Source organism: Columba livia, chromosome 1, assembly GCF_036013475.1.
Source record: "Columba livia isolate bColLiv1 breed racing homer chromosome 1, bColLiv1.pat.W.v2, whole genome shotgun sequence".
Lineage (NCBI taxonomy): Eukaryota > Metazoa > Chordata > Aves > Columbiformes > Columbidae > Columba > Columba livia.
Window position 1 is genome coordinate 113029283 of NC_088602.1, and position 24087 is coordinate 113053369.

The window sequence follows — 24087 nt, forward strand, 5'->3', positions numbered from 1 at the left end:
CTTATCTTAGAAGTATTTTTCGGTTTATTCCAATTTTACACTCTCTATTTCTCTAGCCAGGAAACAGGCTTTCGCAGCTCTAGCTTTGCCACAAGACACGTAGTTCATTTGTTTTCATCAACTAAAGACAAATTGGGAAAGAAACAGAAGGCAGAAAAAAGCAAGTACCTCTGAAAGCCCTGAGAGGAGACAGGTTTGCTCTCTGCTTAAAGGAGGCTGAAGAGACACTGTAAGTTTAGAAAAGAAGCTGCAACAGAGAAGTAAAAGGCCTCAGAGAACTGCTAATATAATTTATGCTATTGACAGCGCTGGCCTCTGTATTTTGAGACAGTAAGCCTGTAGACATGCATTGCCCAAGCTTTCTTTCCAGGCGACTGCGAAAGAGGCATCTTTCCCAGCTTATTTGTAAAGTGAGGTTAACTTGAATTTTTCTTGCAAACAGGTTATTAACATTACTGTACCACTTTTGAGAATAGTCTATAGACAGTTTAAACCAGTGTGTATGAAAACGAACTTTGAGATGAAAGCACATAAAGTAAGTAACAGGTTACTGTCCTCTAAAAATTCAGGAAGAAAAAAAACTGGAGCAATTACACCCTACTATTTAAATGAAATTATAACGAATCTTTAAAGTGAAGTATTGTGAGAAGACAACCGATTAGACGTGGGTTCTACTTTCACACTTGTACAATGGAACTACATGCAAAACTATTGGTTTTTAGTCCTTCAATATGTGATGTTTTAGGACTTACAGAAGAAAGTTCTAAAAAAACCCTGGACATTGTCATTAACTGCCTAGCATATGAGATTTTTATTAAGTGTACTTCACACTGATTTTTACATGTCAGTAATAAAATAGCACTGTACTTCCAAGAGAGATGGCTTCTGCAGAGTTTAATTCCTGCACAGTTATGTACATAATCTCTCTCTCTCTCATGTGAATTCTTAAATTTTAATATTCAATTTTAATGGGTAAAATTTCAATTTAACATGAATGAGGAGCTGAATACTGTTTAAACTCAGATCTTTTCATATTGAACTTAACAAAGAATAGCTGGATCAGACAACTTCAAGTTATCTGACAAATTCAGAGTTGATTCTGCTTTACAAAACAGTATTTATTGACTCCTATTTTAACACTAGATGAAGGATAGTTTTGGTAAGTAAATTGATGTATGGCCAGAAAGACCAATGCTACTCAGATTTGGTTACATGGCATCTCTAGGATCAGCTGGTTTTCCCTATTGAGTTCAATGTAAGCAGAACCAGGACTGTATTAACAAAAAGTTCCACTAATTTTAGTGGAAATATTTACCAAACGAAAACTGCTGGGCTTAAGTACAAAACACTGTGTTTAAATCAGCATTTTTCATTGTCTAGATAACACATGCAGAGCACAATTTTGCCCTAGTTAACCTGTGACAAAAAATTCTTCAGGCCTCCCTATTAATCTTCACATACATAAGCCATAATGTAAGGCAGCGTAACAGCTGCACTTAGGTGCACAGAAGAACCAAGGGCACGGCACAAAATGTCACAAAAACATGAATCACATGCACCACCTCAGCCAGTTTGCAAAGTATACATTGAACTTTGCATGCACGTCAGGAGTGGGTGTGCTGGTGGAAGCAAACAGGACAGAGGATGCCGCCGATCTGACACGTTTACATATCCAAAGCATGTAACTAAATTTGTTCAATATTACCCTGGCTCAAAAGCAATGACTGCTTTAGTAGTCCTGTCACCTTCTAAAATAGAGTAACAGGAAATAAAGAATCACAGCATGGAGAAATTTAGAGATGCTACATTTGCAGACGTGGAGATAAAATTCAGATATTACATCCGTGCCTTCAGACAGCTTCCACAAAATTAATCAAGCATTTTGCAGTGCCAGGAAATGGATTTGAGGAAAGGTGGCTACATTTAACACCGAGGCTAGTTTGCATTCAGTGTGAATGGGTTTCTCATGCAAAACATGCTTATCACGTTATTTTGGAGAGATTTAAGCTTACTGTTCAGAAAGGAGGAAAAGAAAGCAAGCTTCAAGCCCCAGGAGAACACAGTGGCAAGAACCTGCAAAGGTGTTACATTATTATCAATACCAAGAAGTCCACTAAGCTATTTTAAATCTCTCAGTGCTTCATGTAAGGATATGCCCACAAAAACAGCTGGTTCAGAAATGGGATAAGGTACCACTGAAAGGAACTCCTCATTTATAACCAAACATCACAAAGTGAGAGAGATAGAACAGTCATCTGGAAACAAGAAAATTGACTTAATTACCACTTTCATTCTAGATAACAAACCAGGCACGATCAAAAACGTTGAACTCGTAAGTTATCTTCAAAACCCAAAGGTCACCTATCCCCATGGTACAACGCCACAACTCTCCAAATCCAAGAGCCTTCCTGATGCCACAGAACTGTGGAAGCTCACACTGCGTCGTTCCCCATCCCGGGCACATGATGACATTACAGCTTATGACTGTCAGACGACTTACATCGCCCACTTAACCTGAACTGCAAAAGAAGCATTCATCAACAGACTTATGTTGTTGATATTAAGTGCTACACAGGAAGGGTGAGTCTAGTACAGGTCGCTAACAGGAGCCTTTTCTACTGTACGTGCTTTGGGTATTTAAGATATATAAAGGGAATTAAGTGTAAGAATCTAAATGGTGGGGGGCAAAACCCAAAATATGCTTCTGAATGAAAAGAATAAATTGATTCATTACAAAAATGAGTTCTGCATGTTTTCGAGAAGCTCTCCTTTAGAAGCTGGCTCAGCTGTCCCAAGGAGGCAGCTGGGTGAGCTCAGGAAGAGCTCTGCTCCATGCCTTGCACCTTCCACAGAATGCCCGTAGCCACACAACACCACCACCTACCAGCACGGGGGTGGAAATGTCTATCGCCATAATGGCACTTGAGTATTTTCTACCCAGATGGACAAGTGCATCTCTCTATTTCCTTCTGGCTCTGTCACCTCAAGGGTGTATGTGCTCATGACTGAAATGTAAAGGCTAAGTAAACACTAAACTGGGGAAATCAGCCTTCTCTCCCCAGTCTGGACACCCCCAGATCCCTCAGCAATAACACAACAGGATATTCTAACAATCTAGAGACAGGTAACAGTAATGTAAACTCTTGCATGCAAGTTAAACTATGGAGAGCTATATATACACATACACGCACGTGTTAATAGGAGCCTGACAGTGTAGTTAATGAGCGATTACCAAAATGAATCATTACGTATAGATGCCTATCAGAAGGATAACATTTTTTGGTTGCCATAAAAAACAACCCCAAACCACTTCCTTCATTTGCCTCATGCTCAGGATTTTACTCGATCTGGACAGAGCAGTAGAATTATCTGATTGAATGTTATATCTCAGTAAATGAAAGTCACTTCGATCAACTCAGCTTGTCTGATTTTTATCTGTCCAATTTACAGTTTATTGAGAACACTTCAGGCCAAGCCAAACAGTGCCCCAAGACGCTCCAACTTTAAAATCCCAGACTAGATAAGCTTTGCAAAAATGCATTAGCCAACATTTGAAAAATGCATCGTTTGTTTAAGACCTGACCTCTGTGCGAAAGTTTCACCATAAAACATAAAAGCACAGTTATGTAAGAAACGTCTCCTGCACTAACTTACTGGCAAAAGAGAGCAAATGGAGTGGCTGTTTCTGATTTAGCTTAAATTCCTTCTCAAAAGCTACAAGCTACACTGGAAAAAGGCCTTCATACCTGAGTAAGACTCCTCCATAAGAGACCTCATCCTACAATAACAACAGCCCCCTCATAATTAAGGCCCCAGTTTTGCAGTCCCTTTAAACTGATCTAAATGCAGATATTTTTCCAGAAGAGGCAGTTTCCTTCTTAGCGCGCTTTGATTTTGTCTTCCTGCTCTCTCCGTTGTGATAGCAGTAGGAATTGTACAGCTCCACAAGAAACTGGATCAAGGAACTGATCTGGCTCAAGCCAGATAATTATGTGGCTTAAAGCAACTGTGAAACAGTCCTTGCCTATGCCAAACCCCTGTTTATAGGCAGAGCCCTTTTCTTTACGCTACTTTTTCAGCTGTTAACTTTATGTGCTGAAACTATGTGTTCATTGTGTATTTGCCTGGCACTTGGCACAGCAGGATCCAAAAGCACTTACTTTGGCAACAGTCTGCAAATAAAGAGTAGTTTCTTTTAGCCAGTAGTTCTGCTTGAGACTACAATGGGATGCCACAAAGTTAGAACAGGATCCCACAGGGTAAGATTTTTCAAAATTTAATCAAAGTTTGAGGTCCAATACCACATTTTAATCAATACTGATATGGTCAATGCAATCTAATAGATTCAGCTCGCCCTGAGGTAATCTCTACAAGCAAATCATGCATTGGTTTCAATGACTAGGTGATCAGTTTAGTCACCCAAACACAGGTGTCTTACACCGTTTTAGAAACTTTAAAAATTAAAAGGCATCAGTTCGCCTAAGAGGTGAAAGCTGGAAGCCAAGTGGGACACTCTGGGCTATCTCAGGTCTCACCAGACACTTGTGTTTGCCAACTGAACCAAGCCCGAGACCTGTATGGATTATAACTTGAGTCAGCACTTCACTCACATGCACACATCTTTCTTCTATCAGGTACCTAAATCCCCATCTGAGTCCCACATGCTTTTTCTTTCAGAGGCTCCAGGACCCCAAAGGTTTTGAAACCCTCAAACTGTTTTTACTATTGTAATGCCAAGGAGACACTGACACCAGAGCACCACAATTTTCACATCCAATACAAGGGCAATTGTATTACCAGTGGTCCATTTTTCTCATGAGCACTGCATCTGAGCCAGTACAGCATGCCCTACCCACCATGTAGTGACACATGGGAGCATAGTCGAAAGACACCAAATGAGAACTTGGACTACAAAACTACTTAGAACCTTTAAAGACAAATGCATAGAATAAAGGATCCTCCAGAAAACAGATAATTTAATCACCATGATGACTGTACCATAATGGCCACTTCAGGAACAGGCAGTCATAAGTCACTGCTAAGAAGTACACCTGCTCATTGCTTTGGTCTGAAGAGACAGATGATGGCAAGCAGCATCACAGGAGCATAACTGAAGCAAACAGTCTTAAAACCGAAGCATGTGTTAAGACAAAAAGAATAATAAATACTGAATAATGAGAGTGGGAAAAAGGGAGAGGAAAAAAGGGAGAGGAAAAAAGGGAGAGGAAAAAAGGGAGAGGAAAAAAGGGAGAGGAAAAAAGGGAGAGGAAAAAAGGGAGAGGAAAAAAGGGAGAGGAAAAAAGGGAGAGGAAAAAAGGGAGAGGAAAAAAGGGAGAGGAAAAAAGGGAGAGGAAAAAAGGGAGAGGAAAAAAGGGAGAGGAAAAAAGGGAGAGGAAAAAAGGGAGAGGAAAAAAGGGAGAGGAAAAAAGGGAGAGGAAAAAAGGGAGAGGAAAAAAGGGAGAGGAAAAAAGGGAGAGGAAAAAAGGGAGAGGAAAAAAGGGAGAGGAAAAAAGGGAGAGGAAAAAAGGGAGAGGAAAAAAGGGAGAGGAAAAAAGGGAGAGGAAAAAAGGGAGAGGAAAAAAGGGAGAGGAAAAAAGGGAGAGGAAAAAAGGGAGAGGAAAAAAGGGAGAGGAAAAAAGGGAGAGGAAAAAAGGGAGAGGAAAAAAGGGAGAGGAAAAAAGGGAGAGGAAAAAAGGGAGAGGAAAAAAGGGAGAGGAAAAAAGGGAGAGGAAAAAAGGGAGAGGAAAAAAGGGAGAGGAAAAAAGGGAGAGGAAAAAAGGGAGAGGAAAAAAGGGAGAGGAAAAAAGGGAGAGGAAAAAAGGGAGAGGAAAAAAGGATCCTTGATACACTTAAGAGGACAACTGAAAGTTGAAAACCAGCAGATATTTCACAAAGTATAGCCCATGGCACATCATTGTTACCACATTGTTACTACAACCTATTTATCATGATATGAGTCTTGGTTTTCCAATTCTGCCTTAGAATGTGCCTGTTAACATTATCTGTGCCTTGATGGCAGCTATCTGTTTAGTCTGTCACACTAAATACAGCTTAGTTGTTGCATCCAATGTGATAAAGCGAAATGTCACTCCAGCTTAACAACCCTTGCTTTATCACCTGGCTTTATCGCAGAATGCAATATGATAACAGATGCTGCTCGCCAGTCTGTCGATCTCTCCTGTCCTGCCTGCACAGAAGCACATACAGCAATAGGGTTTCAGCTCACATTCTTTCCCCTTCTAAAAATGTTACCTCTCTCCCCATGCAAATCACAAATTTGTAACAGACCCACTCCAATTCTGCAGTACATAAGCAAATATATGTTGACGGATGAAATGTAGGCCAGTCAGTCATGGGTAGCAGCACAATGCATAGGCCCACAATAAATATCAAATCTCATTAAAATTAAATTTCTTAAAACAGCATAGAGGCCTTTATGCAGAAGGGTGAAATCCTGTGGGAAAGAGCAGAGGAAGGGATGTTTTCTTTTCCTTAGTTCAGAAAATAAAATCCCCTCCTCCATTCCACTGCACATCAAAAAATCAATGACAAAAAAATAACCTTTACTGCTGTATTCTTACTTGCTTTATCTATTGCATGCCTATCCTAGCACACAGGGGATTGCCTGCACGAAATTAAAATGACTTTACTCACTTAAGTCAACCAGATAATGTGTTCTGTACTTACACACTGAATTCAATCATCAGAATATCCCAACAGTATAACAAGAGCCATCATATTACACAAATGGCAACCATTGCAGAGACAAAAGACAATACTTTCCAATAGTGCTAATGAGGAATTCACAATCACGTTAAAAAAAGCTCAAAGTACAATGATTGTTTTATTAATTTACTAGAACAAAAACCAATCCTGCATTCCAGTTGCCTCTCCTTTGATTTTTTTTTACATCTAGACTTTTTTTTTTCTGATATGCTGTTGCTATATTCTTGTTGCTGTTACTACCAAAACCAGCTGCTTGCAGCTGAACAAAAATTTGGTAACAAACGCTATAAAATGAAATACTGTGAATAATAGCTGGGTCACCTGGGTTTCTCAGGCAAACACCAATTCATTCTGTAAAGGAAAAAAACCCCACAACCCAAAACCAGTTATTTAAATTAATTATCATGCATATGCACCCACTTCAATAGCCACCTTTTCACTCAGAGCCACACTCACCGTTTGCCTCCAATAGTCACATCCACTCCTGTCACGCTCCCAGCTAATATCTCCTGCTGCTATGGAAAAGCTCTCGGTGCGAGCCTGCGCTCCAGGGAACAGGCTGGCCAGGAAAATGACAGGATGCAAAAGCTCTCGCACCACCCCTGGCCGAGAGGAACCCCGAGCCTGGCACCCCGAGCCACAACAGCGGCACTGCAGCCCTCAGTCCAGAAAACAAAATATTTTTGAAAGGCACTGCCTTCTAATTCCAGTGTGCGTGATGCCAACTGTGAAAACAAAAGCTGCTAAAAACGGCGTGCGTGTGCGAGCACATGCACACAGAGCATCCTAGCTGGAATTAACTCGTGTTTTCCCCCTGTTCTCCCAATCTATCAGCAAACAGAGCAGTCGGTTATGCTAAGCAAAATAAAATTCTGTACCAAGCATTGTATCCTTCCTAATTTGCTACTGTAGCTTCTGCTGATAGTGACAGAAGACACAGCCTGTACTCAAAGACACTAGAGAACAAAAGAAATACTGTATGAATTAATCCTACAAAATTCTGTTCAGAACTGACAGAAAAAGGTAATTCAGGCACACGCCTCTAGCCATTTCTCTCGCGCTTTAACACTAAAAGACAAGACAATCTTACCAGGATTTACAGCTGTTTACCCATATTCACGGGATACGTGAGCTTTGCATCCTTGCAAATGTGGCAGTCAGTTTGAAAGCCTTGCAGAACTGAATCTGTCTCAACCTCTGCATCTCATTTACTGTAACACAGAGGATTTTCAAAGCCATGCCTCACAACAGCTGGCTTGTTTTTGCCTGCTTCCTATGATTGACAAGTTCATACAAGCTCCGTCAACTTTAACCTTGATAAGTGAAGGCTTGGTCTATATTGTATGTTACATCATCAGAAACTTCTGACCTCAGGGAAAAGATCTCAGAGACTTCAAAGCTCTTCCCTTCCCCCTCTCCCACCGCCTGGATTTGGTTATTAAAAAAAAAAAAAAAAAAAAGAAAAATTTAAAAGTCCTTTAATTTTTTAAGGGGTTTTCCTTTCATTTGTGAAAATCACGATTGGCATTTCAGCAACAACAGTTCCACAACTGTTAAATATTTAAAATTATTTTAAAAGATCAGCGTGCTACCAGGCTCCTTTCTGAACAATGTTCAAATAAGCAAGTCTTTAATTTTGGAGAAGAGTCTTGATCAACAGCCCTCCAGCTTGAATTTTTTTGCATGCATTGTGTGCACAGGCGCTGTCTCTTGCAGGAGATTCTGCAGGGAAGGAACGAAATGCTTTCATGCTGCATGAGCAAATTACCACCCCCACGCTCCATCTTTAGAAACCAAAGGCATCACAGCCTTCATCAGGGCAAAGCTCAAGCTCCTTTCAGTTCTTCTACAAGAACACATTAAAGACTTATTAGAGCAACTGTGGATAAGGCTTTAATATGTATGAAAAGATAATTCTAAAGGTGACCACTCTAAGGGCAAAATGTTACCTAAACTGCACGTAAAAATCACATACAGTGGTCAGATATTATGATACAGCACTGATATCCAGTTAATCCCCTCCCCTGAATGTTTTCTATCTCCCAAAGCTGTCTATTTGATTTCAAGACAGAGAGAATGACTTCAACAAAACTCACCTGTTTACCTAATACAACACAACTGGTTAATAGACTGTAGCAAGTCTGTTTGTTCCAGGCAGACAAATGGAAGTTGTAGCTGTTACTTTTTAGCACAAAGCTTTACTCAAATTTATTGGCATAAACAGCCTCCTGCGTGATAGCAAATCACAATCCATGCTGCCTAAGGGCTTACAGCAGAAGGTGAAGATTTCACAGGCTAGCTTTTAGGGCCAGAACACTGTAAAGCCACTCCACACATTAGAAATATGTGAACTGCTGCACTGAGGAGACAAATCAGTCATCTAGTTCCAAAGATGCATTTCATCAAGTCACTTAGGGGAAAATAAAATCTACAATACATCAGCATACGATGCTTTTATGAGTATAACCACTGGAGACTATATCTTAGACTACCTCTGATCTCCCTACTCAACTGTTACCATTAAAATAGCCACAAGAACACCGCTGGATTTCAAGAGGTGCAACAAAAACTTAAGTTTTTAGATAGTTTTCATTCTAATCCTCTTCCATGGAATGCAGTAAAACCAAACCAGAACACAATAAAGAACCCAAGCTTACAAAGTTATCTCTGTTTCTCTCTCTGTGAACTTTTTTCTGTGCCATCCCTCTCACCTGCCCCCAATTTCAGTACTTTCAGAATCACAGCTTGGACTTCTTGTAGCTTCTCACACTTGGAAACACTTACTTTTGGGGGCAGGGGAGGAAACCTTCCGTAAGAAGCCACCACCTTCCAACACTTCCTTTTATCAGACCACAGCGGCCTCACATACCCCTAAGCCGTCACTGCACGCACAGTGGAGAACAGATGTGCCAGCAGCAACTAAGCGAAAGAAACTTCACTCAGTAATAAGAAGCTGGAAGTAGAAAAAAGGGGATATGTGAGGTGGGGTAACTACCTTCAAGTTTAGAAACAGGGCTTCAAAATTCACCCAGCAGAGGTAGAAGGAGAAGCCATACTTTCAAGGGTGTGGGGAATGAGCAAACTGGTTGGGGGAGAAGCAGCTACATTACTGTAGCATAGTGTAAACCACACTTTGTAGCCAGTCCAGCACCAGCTTAATGAGCCCCAGCAGCTGCTGGTGAGCCAGAGCGGAGCATCGCACTGACCTGCGGGATGTGCGCCTAACAGCTGAGGGGCTCAGCACCATTGGGAGCGCAACGGCAGGAGCCTGCGAGGTTTGGCCCTCTCATCTAACCACAACCCATCCTACATCACAAAATAACGCATTTGGGATGCTCTGGAAGAACCACGTGTCTCTGAGCTCAAAGAATCAGAAAGTTTCAAAATGGACAACAAGAGGGAAAAGACTCCAAGTGGGACAATTCATCAGCTGACTCCTGTCTCGATCCTGACGTACGGGAAGAATCTGGTTCAAGACTGTGCTACTTGAAGAGCTACCCTGTGCCAGTGGCCATATGTATGTGGATTAATCATTCTTGAAAGATCAAGAATCCACATTGTGACATTCAATTTTGAAAAGGGCATTTACATACATGAGAGGAGTATTTTTAAAAGGAACACACCAGATGGTATAATGCTAAGAGATAACATAAGACAGAAGATACAATATATGAAACATGGAAAAGAGGCATAGCACCTACCAAAAACCCCAGAGGACCACCCTTTTCCCTCCCCGGTCCCTCTGTCCCCTCCAAAGGCTGGATTAAACAGTGATTAAAAGAACTCCAGAGAATTAAGTCTTACCCAAATGAGGCAGCTCCGAAATAGGGCCAAAAGTACAACAGTAAGAATACAAAGAAAATAAGGTCACAGAAGAAAATTAACATATATCTCTGTGAGTAAAGAACAGTCTATGACGGAATTCTTCTGAGATGCTGTCCACCATTAAGTGGGTAGTCATGAGTTACCTGGACTATATGATAATCACCTGAAACTCCCCTAGGAAATCACTGAAATAGCAGCTGTGATGCACAACTACCCATTCATCTGATGCTTGGGCAACTGCTTGAACAAAGTGACACATGCAGTGTCTGGGGATGGAAGGTATGAGAGTGTTGAAGACAGAGAATGAGAGAAAAAGAGCAAGAGTTAAAAAAATATTCATGATGAATCTGTAGAATTTCAGAACCATAAACTTAACACCCAAATTAAATCAACAGGTCAACCTGGTATTCTACGATTCTTTGAAATCACACGAAGAGATTTAGCAGCTGTACTAACAAGCATGTTAAAACAACAAAGAATCATTTGGGCTCATGCAGAAAAGCCACGTCTCAGATGCATTACTGTTCTTAGGAAGAGACACTACATACGAGGAAAACAATGATCCTGATGACTATTTTGATTTTTAGAAGATCCTAATAAAACAACGTATGTATATATTTGTTCTCACCAGAGGCTCTTAAAAATTTGACTGCCACTAGACAAAGTCCTCGCTTGCATCATCGCATGATTAACAGAACTGGTTATCTAGGTGATTTACAAAAGGGTTGAAAAAGAAGGTGGCAACAGTTGCTGCCATGAGGTAATTATTCTGAGTAACAAAGACATAAGCCAAGGATATCCTAACACTGAGTGAATGGGCCATAAAACGGATGAAATTCAGATTTAATGAATGCAAAGTAATCCACAGGATAGCTTGTCCTATACCTCAGCAACATATATAATGATGTTATTAGTATGCAGGAAGGGAAAGCTGGATTTTGCAGGCTGTTCTATGAATGTATCATCTCTGTACTCCACAGCAGGAAAAAAAAAAAAGTCAAGATAAAGGAAACATCATGTTATTTAATGAACTCGTAGTGCACCCTAATTTTGTTGCAGTTCTCCCATTGCTCCAAAAGGAACATATGGGAACGTGGAAAGACACAGAAAATCAGGCTGGGAAAGCCATACAACAGCTTTCTCAGAGGAGACACCCCACCCACTCCCCATAGAAGAGATGCTTTTCCTCACAGTGCATTAGCACAAAAAGCTATGCATGTCAAAAGCCAATGTGGGTCCAAAACCAGTTTGACACTTTTCTGAAAGAAAAATTTATCATGGGCTGCTCACCACAAATACTTCAGTTTACAGGTTTTAGCTGCAGATCAGCAGCAGCAGCTGGGCAAGAACACCCAGCAGCACAGCTCCCTGTCTGCCTTGGTTTTGTTTTCTCCCAGCATCTGCTACTGTTTAGTCAGAGAAAGGAAACCTGCTTCGGTAGAACTTCAGCCTACCCTAGCATGACTGTTCTTAAAAATCAACTTCCATCAACTTCCTTCATATGTCTGTGATTCATGTGTCTCAAAGTGTGATATTTATTTAGCTGTTATTAGTCAGTCACACAGACCTGCACACTGGAAAGACACAGGTTCATGGCAATGAAACCTGTACTAATTAAAAGTATTTACAGAAATCTAAGGGAGAGGAAAGGTGGCAGGGGACTCTTAACACATGAATAGATGCTGCAGGACTTTATCTTCTTTCTTGCCTCTATATGCATGAGAAGAGCCACAGAAGTGTTTTCACAGTTTCAGACAAAATATAAACTTTTAAAACAGCCCAAGACTGTACTGTATCATCCATTAGTCTGCTTGATATGCACAGTAACATCATTGGCAAAAAAAGTGGTCCAATAGATGCCTATTTCCATATCTTAATGAAAAAAATAAATGCTAATGTAAATAGAAAGGGCTTCAGCAGCTCAAGTTCTTGAAGTCTTTGTTAACACCTAAGAGCCTGTGAGGATGCAGGTTGACTCTCCTGTGCTTCTTCCCGATGATGACAAGTAACTGCATACAGCTTGCTGGGAAGGTAAAACTGTCATTTTTTTTTATTTCTAACTTCATGCAAGAAGGCATTTTCACATGTAAATTCATTATCATTACGAATTCAGATATCTGAAGCATGACTTCAACCAAGCTGGCAGGTTCTGGGTGCATGAAAACCATGTTTTCTTCTCCCTTTAAATGAATCACTAATCTCCCTCAAGAAAGAGCATTTAAACCTTTGTAACAGTCCTTATCATACTTAAATTGATTTTAAAGAGAGAACACTTCACTTTACCAGCTCTTGAATAAAATGAATCTAGAAATTGTTAGCACACTGCACATTAGACAAAGTAATCATGCACATTTTGCAATTTATTTCCTACAAAATACTTGTTAGGTCATTCTGTACTTAGCAAACTGATAAGAAATATTTCTTTCTTTTAGGAGGAATTTATGCGAAAATTGACAACCATTGTAGGTGAAATATATAGAAGAGAAATTAGACCTCTTTCATACCATAAAATATTGAAGCTTGTCAATACATGCATGAGTTGTTTGCCAAAGTAATTTTTCACTGATTTGTAAGGAAGCAGTTGGCCAAGATTACACCATTTCTTCCTCAAGAGGAAAAGGTCAGAAGGTGAAAATATTTTGCTTATATAGTTCTGGTAAGAACATTAAACTTGGGCATTTAGGTCAATTTAGGCATAAGGAATGACTATTTATTTGTTTTTTGTATGATAAAGGCTGCTCCTCCGTCTTCAAGAGCTGAGAGAAGAGCAACTAGTAAGGCATAAAAGATCTAAAAGAAACATCTTATGGTGTCTAATTAGAGTTGAGTCATGCTGTGGTCCCATACTTGACGCCTATTAAATGTTGAAAGATTTTCCGTAACCTGTGCTCTCATAAATCCTTTTTCACTTTTTGAAATAATGTGATTTTCATAGACATTGCAGAAACAAATTAATAGAGATCCAAGTCAAATGTTGTTAGAAAAGAAACAAGAACAATGGCTGTGAACACAGCTAGTAGGTGGCAATCTTAAGAACTAGATCACAAAGCACTATTCTTCTGATGCACATTGACTTTTATGTGTTCTGTGTCATCCTGCAGGAAGCCATGGAATACAGGCAAGAGCACAAATTTCCATCTTCAACCATTTGAAGGGGAAATGTCAGTTTAGAAATTGTAGAGACATCTATAGGGAAGTTAATTATATAACCAGTGTATGTCATTTGGCAAATACAGAAGGAGAGATGTTTAAAGAGTGACAGGTTCTACATCTGTAAAAAGCTTTTGTAACTAATTTGAAATGGAAAGAGTCATATCTTTAAAAACAAGAAGCATCAACTTTGGTTTTACAGATCATCCGACTTGCGTAACACTTTTAAAGTAGTCTGAAAGCTAAAAAACATATTTAAAATTGCATCAAGCCTCAGTATAAAAATATTCAGCTCATGTAAGATGACTGTTTGCATGCCTGTAAGTTCATAATAAGAGTGGCTTAGTTCTTCCATGAGAGATGATAATGGTTACTATGGACCACTGCTTTCTCTTCATATAAAAATAATACTCCAAGCTATTAAATACTGCAATTCGGAAGAACATGTAGCTTTTCTAAAAAGGGAGATGAAACAACCTGAATTCATTGGAAGCACTTAGTAACCTCAGATGGGAAAAACACAGCCCAAAGATGAAAGGAGTTCACAAATTATCTTCATCAACTTTAAAATAAATCCCAACTTTCAGAAGTAATGTCAGTTTAGGTTTTGCGCCAAAACAATTCTGTAGCAAAATGAACCAGAAGCAAAAAGCCCAGGAGAAAAAAAAAAAAACCACACTTATCAAGCACATTTTGTTTGTTTTTAACCATTTGCTGTTATAATAGTCCAATATTTTTTCATTCTATGCTCAGTGCATTAAAGAGACTCATGTTTCTCTTGAAAATAATGAGGGAAGCTGTAACAGTAAACATTCAAAATTTATTTAAATTTGTTTTGTTTCTTTTTTTGGCACAGCAACTGTAGCAGGGGGGGAGGCCAGAGGTGGACTGTAGCATTGGACACAGCCTCTCACCCACAGGAGGCACTGGGGACACCACAGCAGGGTTACTGCACATTCAACCCACACAAATGCCCAAGGGCTGCTCCTGTGCCCAGCATGGCCGCGCTGGCTTCGGCAGCACAAAGGCAATTGCAGCACGCAGATCTCAGCAGCATGAAATAAGGGCCATCAGCAACATAATCCAAACCCAAATTTTCAAAGGGAAGTGTTAAACATGACCACAAGGAAGACCTCAGGTTTGGTTAATATTCATGTTCTAGAATATGCCTCAGATTAGGTAGATTTGCTAGTCATCTGCAGATTGCTAGCTTTTAAAAATAGGAAACTAAATGCCTCTAGGTCAGCTCAAAAAACCCATAAAATCAATTCATGTCATGATGAATCCATCTCCTTTTGACAACAAGGATGCCTTGTTAAAAGAAGAGCGTATGGAAATACATATTCTTTCCCACAGGACACCTATTCATCATCATGCAGTGGTAGTTAACAACACAGGAATTAAACGTCCAAATGAGATATTTTATTTAGTTAGTTTTTTAATATGGAAGACATGTAAGCCCTCTGCATAACACAAGTGCTGAGGGAAGGACTGCCAAAGAGACCATTTTACAAAACCTCCTGTAATGCAGTGAAATGGCCAAATACTACATCTGAAATAGTATGTCAAAATAGGCTGCAGCTTAACTGGTGCCCAGTCACGTGATTTTCATGGATCCCGTGATTATAAAGCAAGAATTGTGCTGCACAAACACAGCTAAAATGCTGGCGTAGGAGTATTATTCACACACTTTTGTGACGAGGGTTCAGCACTGGTGGATGGAAATCATTTCACTCGTCCAGAGCTGCTGTCTGCCCACAGAGGCACGTCTGCACCCAGCTGATGGTGCTGCCGCCTCCCCCCTCGCCCCACTCCAGCCTCATCTCCCCTCCGCACCCCTGCGCACACATTCACACCCTCACGGGCTATTCATTGTGAAATCCCTACAGTAGGTACAAAGGGCTACAAAGAATTAGAAAAATAGCAGATGGTCTCTTCAGCTGGGCAATAAGTAATGCAAAATACAACCAAATAAACCCACAATAATGTTTAGAAGCTTTTACGGTTGCTCCTGGAGTACATGTTTGCTACAGTTCATATTTTCCCCTCTTGAGATATTAATACCACTTCAGAAACAAAGAAAGCCTGTAGAAATTATTTTTCTTATATGTATGTTACCCCTGTTTACCAAAACCGCAGCTATCAAACCTGGTCCTAGCAGTGTGTGCACAACCTCAGCTCAGCTACCACACACCACTTAAGCAGCTGCGGCTGACATCGCTGCTCACGCTGCAACAGCTCCGGCACATTGCGGGCCAGGAGGGCACTCCCCTGTGTGCCAAATATTTAAGGACCTGAACTGCATCGTGCATACAGTCATACATTTGAAAAGGGTCTGACAATACTGTGCAGTTTAATTAAAACTGGAACTAACAGAGAAAAGCAGAGCTGATCAAATGGGAAAACAACTTTTGGTGGCTTCTGTTCCTGTACTGCATTCTGGAAATGCACAAGTAGAGAAAAGTCCAATTTACAGCACTACTGTTCCAGTAGCATGCTCTCTTTGCCAAGGATAATAATGGAAAACTCCTTTGGGAAATCTCAAGCATTCCCTCCCCACTGCCCTCTTTCCCCCCCTTCACCAAAACCCTGTAACTGATAAATATGAAAAAAATTCTGAATCATTTCATGCACACTAGTAAGAATCATCTGGCTCTGAACAAACTGTAATATACTCAACACTTGACATTTTCTTCAAACTTAGAGTCCCCATACGTTTCAGTCCCAACATTAGTTCTATCACGCACACTGAAGTATGTGGGGAGAAGAAGGAAAAGAAGGGAAAAGGACATTGCAGTAAGTCTGAAATCATCATGGCGAAACTTGCAGTTTGGATCAGGAAAAGATCAGATCAGAGTTGTCATAAGAAAACTCTTGAAGCCAGAAATTAAGAAATACTTACCTTACAGTGCAGTTCCTTTCATCCGGATTAACTTTAGAGAAAATACGCTCCCCATCTTCCTTTAAATCCTCTGCTTGCCTCCTTACTTCAACTGAGACTTCCTAAAAGTGGTTTATAGCACATGTAAGAGATCAAGTCATCAGACTCACAAAAAATCTATGGTTATGGAACCTCTTATTTGTGGGTTTGCCCTATTTGAATATACATGAAGTCAACAGCACAGCATGTCTTAAGCTTGTTTGGTTTTAAGCGGCACAGAATGCTGTGTGACCTCTTGCGCAGCCGACCTGGCTGTGCTCGAGTTACTGCTCTGCTGACCTACAGAAGAGCTTCACATTTATACAAACCTTCACAACTTCCATTTGGCAAAGACAAAAACCCAAAATAAGGCAAAGAAGTTAGAAAAGAGTTGCTCACATTTTAGAAGAGGCGAGTACACACCAGCTTTTGAATACCTGAGCGTGTACTTCAGTTTCTCAGTAAAACACACAACATCGCTGTTCCAGAATTTTATTATCTCACTATCTTCAAACAACCACACCCAAAGCATGGCTTTGCATTACAAACACTGAACCTACAGGAAATTTAATTGCACATTAGCACTGGAATCATCTGAATCACATATGCGAAACAACATCTTTATTTACTTCAGTCAGTTGTAAGCATCTTCAATGCACTTATCACCATATTTTCCAGGTGCCTAAACAGGTGTCTGCTTTTTGCCCCAGGAGCCCTATACTGAACTTAAAGGCACTGACTAATAAACCAGAAATGCATATATGGAATAGATTATGATTTTTCTGCTGGGTAGGCAATTATTTAGTAATTTAGTTAATTTAATTTTCAAAATAACTTCCAGGTGATTATTTCCAGTGCTTGGGATCTCTATTCTAGTAAATTATCTGCATAGTTGAGTCTGCATGTGGAGTTCGAAAAATCATTTTTGCAAAACTTAGAGACACCAAGAGTTCACAACTTTTAGAGATGAACATTTTGGTTTCTTTTTGAGCTATTTTCATTCTACTCCCTGTATATATATGGGGATGTGTATGTATGTATGCAATGTTTTTACCAACAGGGGGGGGAAAAAAAGAAAAAAGGAAAAAATAATATACAACTGCATTGCCTCAATTATTTTCCTGCATAAGGTGAAGTTCAACACAGGTTGAACACACAATGAGGCCTTATATCAGGCAATCTTGCAACAGTTTGAATAACATCTTTTAAACAGAGAACTTAAGAGACTTGGTTTCTCTGTTTACTTCCCCTGCCACCTGCCAACCATTCCCTGGCCCTGCTTAGTTAAAAATTAACTTCATATTTACTTGCAAGTTGAAGAGACATTTGGCATCTCCCTAAGGAATAAATTTATGTATCTTAAATCAAGCAAACCAATGTACAATAAAACACTAAGCAGCTTCATTTGCTGCTGTAGTGTAGATTTAACATTAACAGGCGTATTTTTAGTCTCTAAACTTTATTAGACAGAAGTTTTATCCTATGTAGCTTTTCCATCAAACAAGATCAGAAGAAAAGAGGAAATCCATGGAAAATAATTAGACCATTAACAGAATTGGACAAAAGTAGTTATTATTTCCCTTGGAACATTTTTCTTCATAGTTTCAGAGAATTGAAAGCCTTAAAATAGGGAAGGCAGCCACACCAATGAAGAGATAACTCTGGGCAAAGATTGCTTTGATCCTCCTAATACCTCTACTGTAAAAAAGAGGATATTATCAAATCAAACAGGTTGTTTTCTTCCCTCTGGCTACAACACACATGAAATTACTTGATCCAATTGCTCTTTCCTACACTCAGTTCCCGTGCAATACCAATTTTGATCTTCTTCGTTTTACTAATGAGAGCTACCTGTAACAATTATTCCCTTACTGACAAAAGGGAAAGACCACACCACTTTGTATTCCTAAAGGGGCAATGTTCATAAAAATTAAGTCTTTCCCCTTCTACCACTCTCTTGCCCCCCCTCGCCTTGGGCAATTTAAAGGATAATGAGAAAGACACTTGTACCTGTTTGTAGAAATCAGCAGAAGGGGATGATCTAGACCTCTCATGGGTGTACTGGGATTTCTCATGCTGTTCGTGGCCTGCATCGAGGATATTATCTGCTGAATGGTACCTTCCTGAGCTCCTTGGCTCTATCGGCTTCCGCTGCTCCTTCCACGACGCCTGATACTCTGCAAAGGTTCCTAGGCGCTGCGGCTGCTCAGATTTCACAATCCTATCAGCAGCCTTATTGCTGCTACTGTAGTGGACGTTATCTTTCGAAGCATGTGCAGTTTCAAGTCCAAGAGAGGCTGCCCGACCTCTTCTCTCATACCATGACTCCTCTCCCTCTTGTGCACCATGAGCTTTCCTATCTGGCCTCTCAGGCTGTCCCTCAGCCAGACTGTGAGGAGCTGGTTTCTGTGCCAATTTCCTATAAGCAGACTTACTTGTTTCTTCAAAGAATTTCCACCTGTCTGCAAATGAGCCCAGGGCTTCTTCAGATGTATTTGGACGGCAATGAGCACGGCACTCGTCTTCTGACATCCCCACCTCATTAATCTTCTCCGGTTCAGAGTAAGACTTCAGTTTTTGCTCTGCTGTGAACCTCTTCCTGGCTCCGATGCGAGGAACGTGATGAGTGCCACTCCCTGTAGGGTTCGGTTTAGCTTGTGTAGCCTCGAGGAATCCAGACACATCTTCAGAAACCAAAGCCAATAACGAAGAGTTGTAACTACCAGTTTTCCGCTCAGGTGACCTGGGGAGACATTCAGCGTGGCTGGGCTCCAAGTCCCGCCGTTTGAAGGACGTTGCCCTCAGAACCCTGGCCTGTGCTTCCTTGAGGTGGTCTTTGTAGCTGTTGCTAAAGTTGGTGTCTGGCGAGGCAGTGACATTTTCTGCTGAGTCTGGCTTCCAGGTCTCATTGCACTCCTCTGTTTCAGACGACCCTACCAACGTAGCAGTGCTTCTACTTTTCTGCAGCTTTGCTCTTCTCATTTGGATCTCATTTCTCAGGGTTGTTGCAAAACGATCACTCCTTCGTGCCTGTTTAGACAAGTGAGTGTCGAATGGGGCCTGTCGCTGCTCTGTTACCACTTCTGGGCCGTTGTCAGACTGTTTTTTACCTTCCTGAGCTAAAGAGTGCAACATTGGGGTCTTCTGAGGAGAAATCTTGCTACTCTCATCTTTACCCCACCTAAAATCTTTCTGAGCACACCTGTTTTCAGTGGTAAACACACAGCCCTTCACATACTCCTGTGGATCATACCTAGTTTCACTTCCCTCAGAGCTGCTCTCAAAGTTTTTCTTTTGTCCAGACTTTTCAATATGTCTGTTTTTTTTAGCTTCTTCTACTACAGCACACCTAGCATCCCCATGTCTGTCCATGGGGTAATGACTACTGTTGTCACATGCTTTCAGTGAAGATTCAACAGATTGTTGAGGTAGACAGTATTTTGGTTTTTGGACCATTGCGACAACTGTGGGATTTTCGTGAGGTCCAAGTGATGCATCAGTTCCCACTTCAGGTTTCCAGTTGTCATCCTTGAGTTGTAGTGGCTTTGAGCTTCCCTGAGCAGGCTGTTTTGCTGTCACGCAATAATAACGACTCTGTCCAGTGTTGTCCACTTTCTGTCCAGCAGCACTGTTCAAAGCAGAAGTGTTGAGCAGACTGGCTTGGTTTGGACTGTAGCCATGAAAATGATCTGTAGGTAACTCTTGAATGCCACTATACGCCAGATAATGTTGCTGATCTTTAGGCGTAGCTAAGAGTCTTGCATTGTGAAAAAAAGTGCTTTCATCACTGTACTGGTGCTGGTGGTGGCAACTGTAAGTGGGCTGCGCAAACCGAACATCAGTGCTGGACAAGGACGACTGCAGTTTGTTCACCATTCCTGCATTACTATTATACCTTTCACCAGTTGAAGAAAAAGTGTGTTCTGAACTGAGATCAGATTTATAATTGGAGCTGCTGACCCTCCTGTCACATGCTCTGGAGGGTCGCTGCTGCTGCTCCACAGTTTCCAAGTTCCAGTCACTTCTGGGCTGAGAGCGGTTCAGGGCTGTAAAGTGCTGCGTGCTGGCACCCTCTGAGTACGCAGGGCCATGGGCTTTCTCATGGCCTTTTGTAGCAGCAAAGCTGTCACTACGAAGAGGTGGAGGTGGGGGGGGAGGAGAAGATGACTTCTTTTTATCAGGAACATACCAGACAGGTCCAAAACTGGATCTTCCAGAGCTAGTGAGCTTGACATCAGGATGTTCCTCTATTCTAGGACTTCTGTTGTTCTCATATTGGATGGGAATTGGCAAATAGCTGGGTTTGTCCTCTAGTCCACTACTGTCATTCAAGAACTGGCCAGATTTGTTTCCATGCTTAATCGTCTCCCAGTGGCCTACTTTGTATAGCATGTTCTCTGTTGAAGAAGTGTCTGCATTGGACAGAGTGTGGTCAGGGGTGCCAGAACTTGTGGAGAAAGACCCGTAGGCTGAATCCCGCTTACTTTGGCTCCCTAGATGATCAATGCTACTATTAGACCTTGCTGAAGAAAGTCTTCCATACTGGGCTACTTGTGGAGTGTGGTCCCAGCTGTCCATACTTCCCAAAGAGCTGAATTGGTCAGAAGTACGATGTAGACTTGACTGATCCCACGAGTTTGACAGGTCATGAGAAGAACAACTATGGTAGAAAGCAAACAGAAAGCCTCAGCATAAACATACCAGTCAAAAAATGCCACAACATAATTATAAATATATAGCCACCAATTTTACTAACATTGATTAAGATCTACCTGCATAGCAGTTACCCAATAGAAACAATCTAATAAAATTGGAATTTTGAACACAAAATCAGGGATTTACCTTTATACTCTGCCACTGATTCAAAGCTTGAAACTTTTGTAACTAACCCAACTTCCCTTTGTAAGTTCATCAATAAATAATACATATGTATCTCCTTGAATGCTCCCCTCTCCTTCTGCAAATTGTTGATTTTGCTGATTTTACTTTTAGACAACTTTAGTTTGAGCCCCATTAGCTCCTCTTTCCCAGGACAAACTCCAACTTATTTTTCAACTTATTTTCCAGGCACCTCAATTCTTCTAGCTGTTCAACTCACATACTTCCCTGTTCATCTTTTGTAAGCTCACTCTGACCTTCTTGAACCCATAAGGTTATTCCTTTGTCCTGCTTATCCAAATCTGCCCATTCATTTAATATTTTCATTTCTAAACTAATGCTCACTAAAAACATTTGCTTCAAATGCTACCATTGTAGATCTGAGCGTTCACATACACCTTATCAGTGTGGTTTCAAACCACTCTCAGGTTGACACCCGTACAACATTCAATATCATTCAATTCCACCCAGTTTCAAAACCCTGACAGGAAACCATCAGCAGGAGATGCCAGAGCAACATAAGCTCTGCATGGCCAAAACTAAACTTCTCACCTTCCTTCAAGAATCCTTACCGCCACCAGTTCTTCTCTGCCACTCTTTCCTCTAGAGAAATGTCATCTTCAATTATGTACTTGCTCTGGATCCCTTACCTAGGACACTATTTCAAAATCTTGCTGCTTCTGTTGTTTTCCTACCCTATCTGTTTTGTTCTGTTTTTTTTTTTTTTTTTTTTCTTTTCTTTTATATTTTTCACAGCATACGCCCTCCTGTCAATCCAACACACTGATGCTGAAGACAAGCCTTTTCAATTATTCTCATCACATCTCCCTGTTTGAACTCCACTGGCAGCCTCTCTTGTTTTTATAAAGCAAATTCAAATTCTTGCCCTTGCACGCAAAGCCCCTTGGTAGAAATCCCAGAATTACTCCACTCCCTGTAGCTATAATTATATGAAGCATCTATCAAATCTTACGCAGTAGAGAAACCTGTGAAAGCTAGCAATGTAATTAGATCAGTCCACATAAAAAAATACAGAATGATATACATGTGGGGTTTTTTCCTTCCCCGCCCCGGCCCCGTCAAAAATATTGGAATGGTCAACTAAACATTTCTTTGGAATTCAGTATTAACAAGAGAACTGCTTTCCCCCCTGACCCGTCTATTACTTATAGCCTTCATAACTTTTTTTAATACCACCTGGTCAAAAGCAATTTATGTGAAATAAGAGAAGGTACACTTTGTATTTATTTACCAGAAATATTTTATTAACAATATACACTAGCATTGGCCCCATCTTGTGGGTGTTTCGTTCTTTCATTATTTTTGGCATTTTAAAACATCTTGTGGAATACTTAAAAAGGTCTTAATTGTCTTCTTAGATAGATACTGTGGTTCATGTAAAAAAAAGTCTTGGTCATTATCTGGATCTCTTTCGTCAATGAAGAATGTAAGCCAGATATTGCTACGAATTGCTGGTACTTCCCCCCCTCACCCCTGCCTTCAACACTAAAGAGATACTTGGCACTGACTGAAGTGCAGGAAAGCCTCAATTTACAAGTCTCATGTAGATCTGCTGGTATCAAACGCGAAGCAGAGATCATCAGCTTAAGAGCAAAAGCCCCACTAGAAAATACCTAATGGAAACCCAGCAGATGCAGCAAAATCTTCAAAGACAGACAGGAAGTTTCTGATGGCCTGCTACTGCCAAGCCTGGCCTCCTGTGGTCCTTAACTGCACCGTGATCCTCCCATGAACCCTGACATGGACCAGAGTCCAAAAGCCACTTCTCTGCCTGGGGCTGGCATCCCAGGATACCCTTCTCTCAATAGCTGTTTTAGAGTGGATTCACAAACATTCACAAATGCATCTACACTGCTGGTTGAAGTCTGGCAGGTAAAGTTAGGGAATAATCTACAAACACCATCCTTGGCCACTTTGGCACCCCCCCCCCCCCCAACCCTGGGGCATTAATTTCTGCTTCTGGGCCCTCCCAGAAATGACATCTCAGCAAATCAGATAACATGGGATTACAGACCAGACGTACCTGACTCTAACTGCCCCCAAACTCAGTTGAAGCAGCCTTCTCAAGGCATACTTGCCTCACACCTACAGCTGTCAAGCCAGAATGAAGCAAAGGACGTTGTTGGTTTGAACTGCACAGCCAGGGGCACAAAAGGAAAAAAAAAAATAAAAAGGTCTTCTATGACAGTATATCCTACTGGAAAAAAATGCAGGGTCTAAACTTTCACCAACTTAAGATAGTTCATATCCACACCTCCTGGAAAAGTGTACTCATCCTCAGTCTAGGGTGGGCTAGGGAAAAAGTCTGCATCTGTGCTGTTAAGGTTTGACTTCTGTGAAAAAGGCAGCAAAAGACTCACAGTGGGAAATTAAGGCACCGAAAGCTTACAAGGTCTAGCTCTCTAGCCCTGCACGAGAGGCACCTAGACCTGGTGCTAACCCAAGATAGCTTATAGTTTTTGAATGAAAGTCATATGATTAAAAAGATACACATACAGTGGCTGTGGAGAAATGGGCTTCGGATCTACCCTCTCTCCCATCTACACTAGTACAGTCTCTTCTGGTCT

At 40.9% G+C, this 24087-nt stretch overlaps 1 protein-coding gene across 7 annotated transcripts in view; it reads right to left on the reverse strand.

The window, feature by feature from the left end:
• Window positions 1-24087, reverse strand: part of SHROOM2 (shroom family member 2) — a 125589-nt gene that overhangs the window by 19285 nt on the left and 82217 nt on the right. For 3 of the 7 annotated variants that reach the window (XM_065073552.1, XM_065073546.1, XM_065073557.1), the window contains 2 exons: window positions 18632-21281; window positions 16604-16704 (listed from right to left, as the gene is read on the reverse strand). In XM_065073552.1, the coding sequence (XP_064929624.1) occupies window positions 16604-16704; window positions 18632-21281 (2751 nt within the window). Of the gene's footprint in view, window positions 1-168; window positions 248-2012; window positions 2074-7182; window positions 7792-7816; window positions 8048-16603; window positions 16705-18631; window positions 21282-24087 lie in introns of those variants that run through there. The other 4 variants (XM_065073564.1, XM_065073575.1, XM_065073597.1 and 1 more) reach the window with 4 other exon arrangements.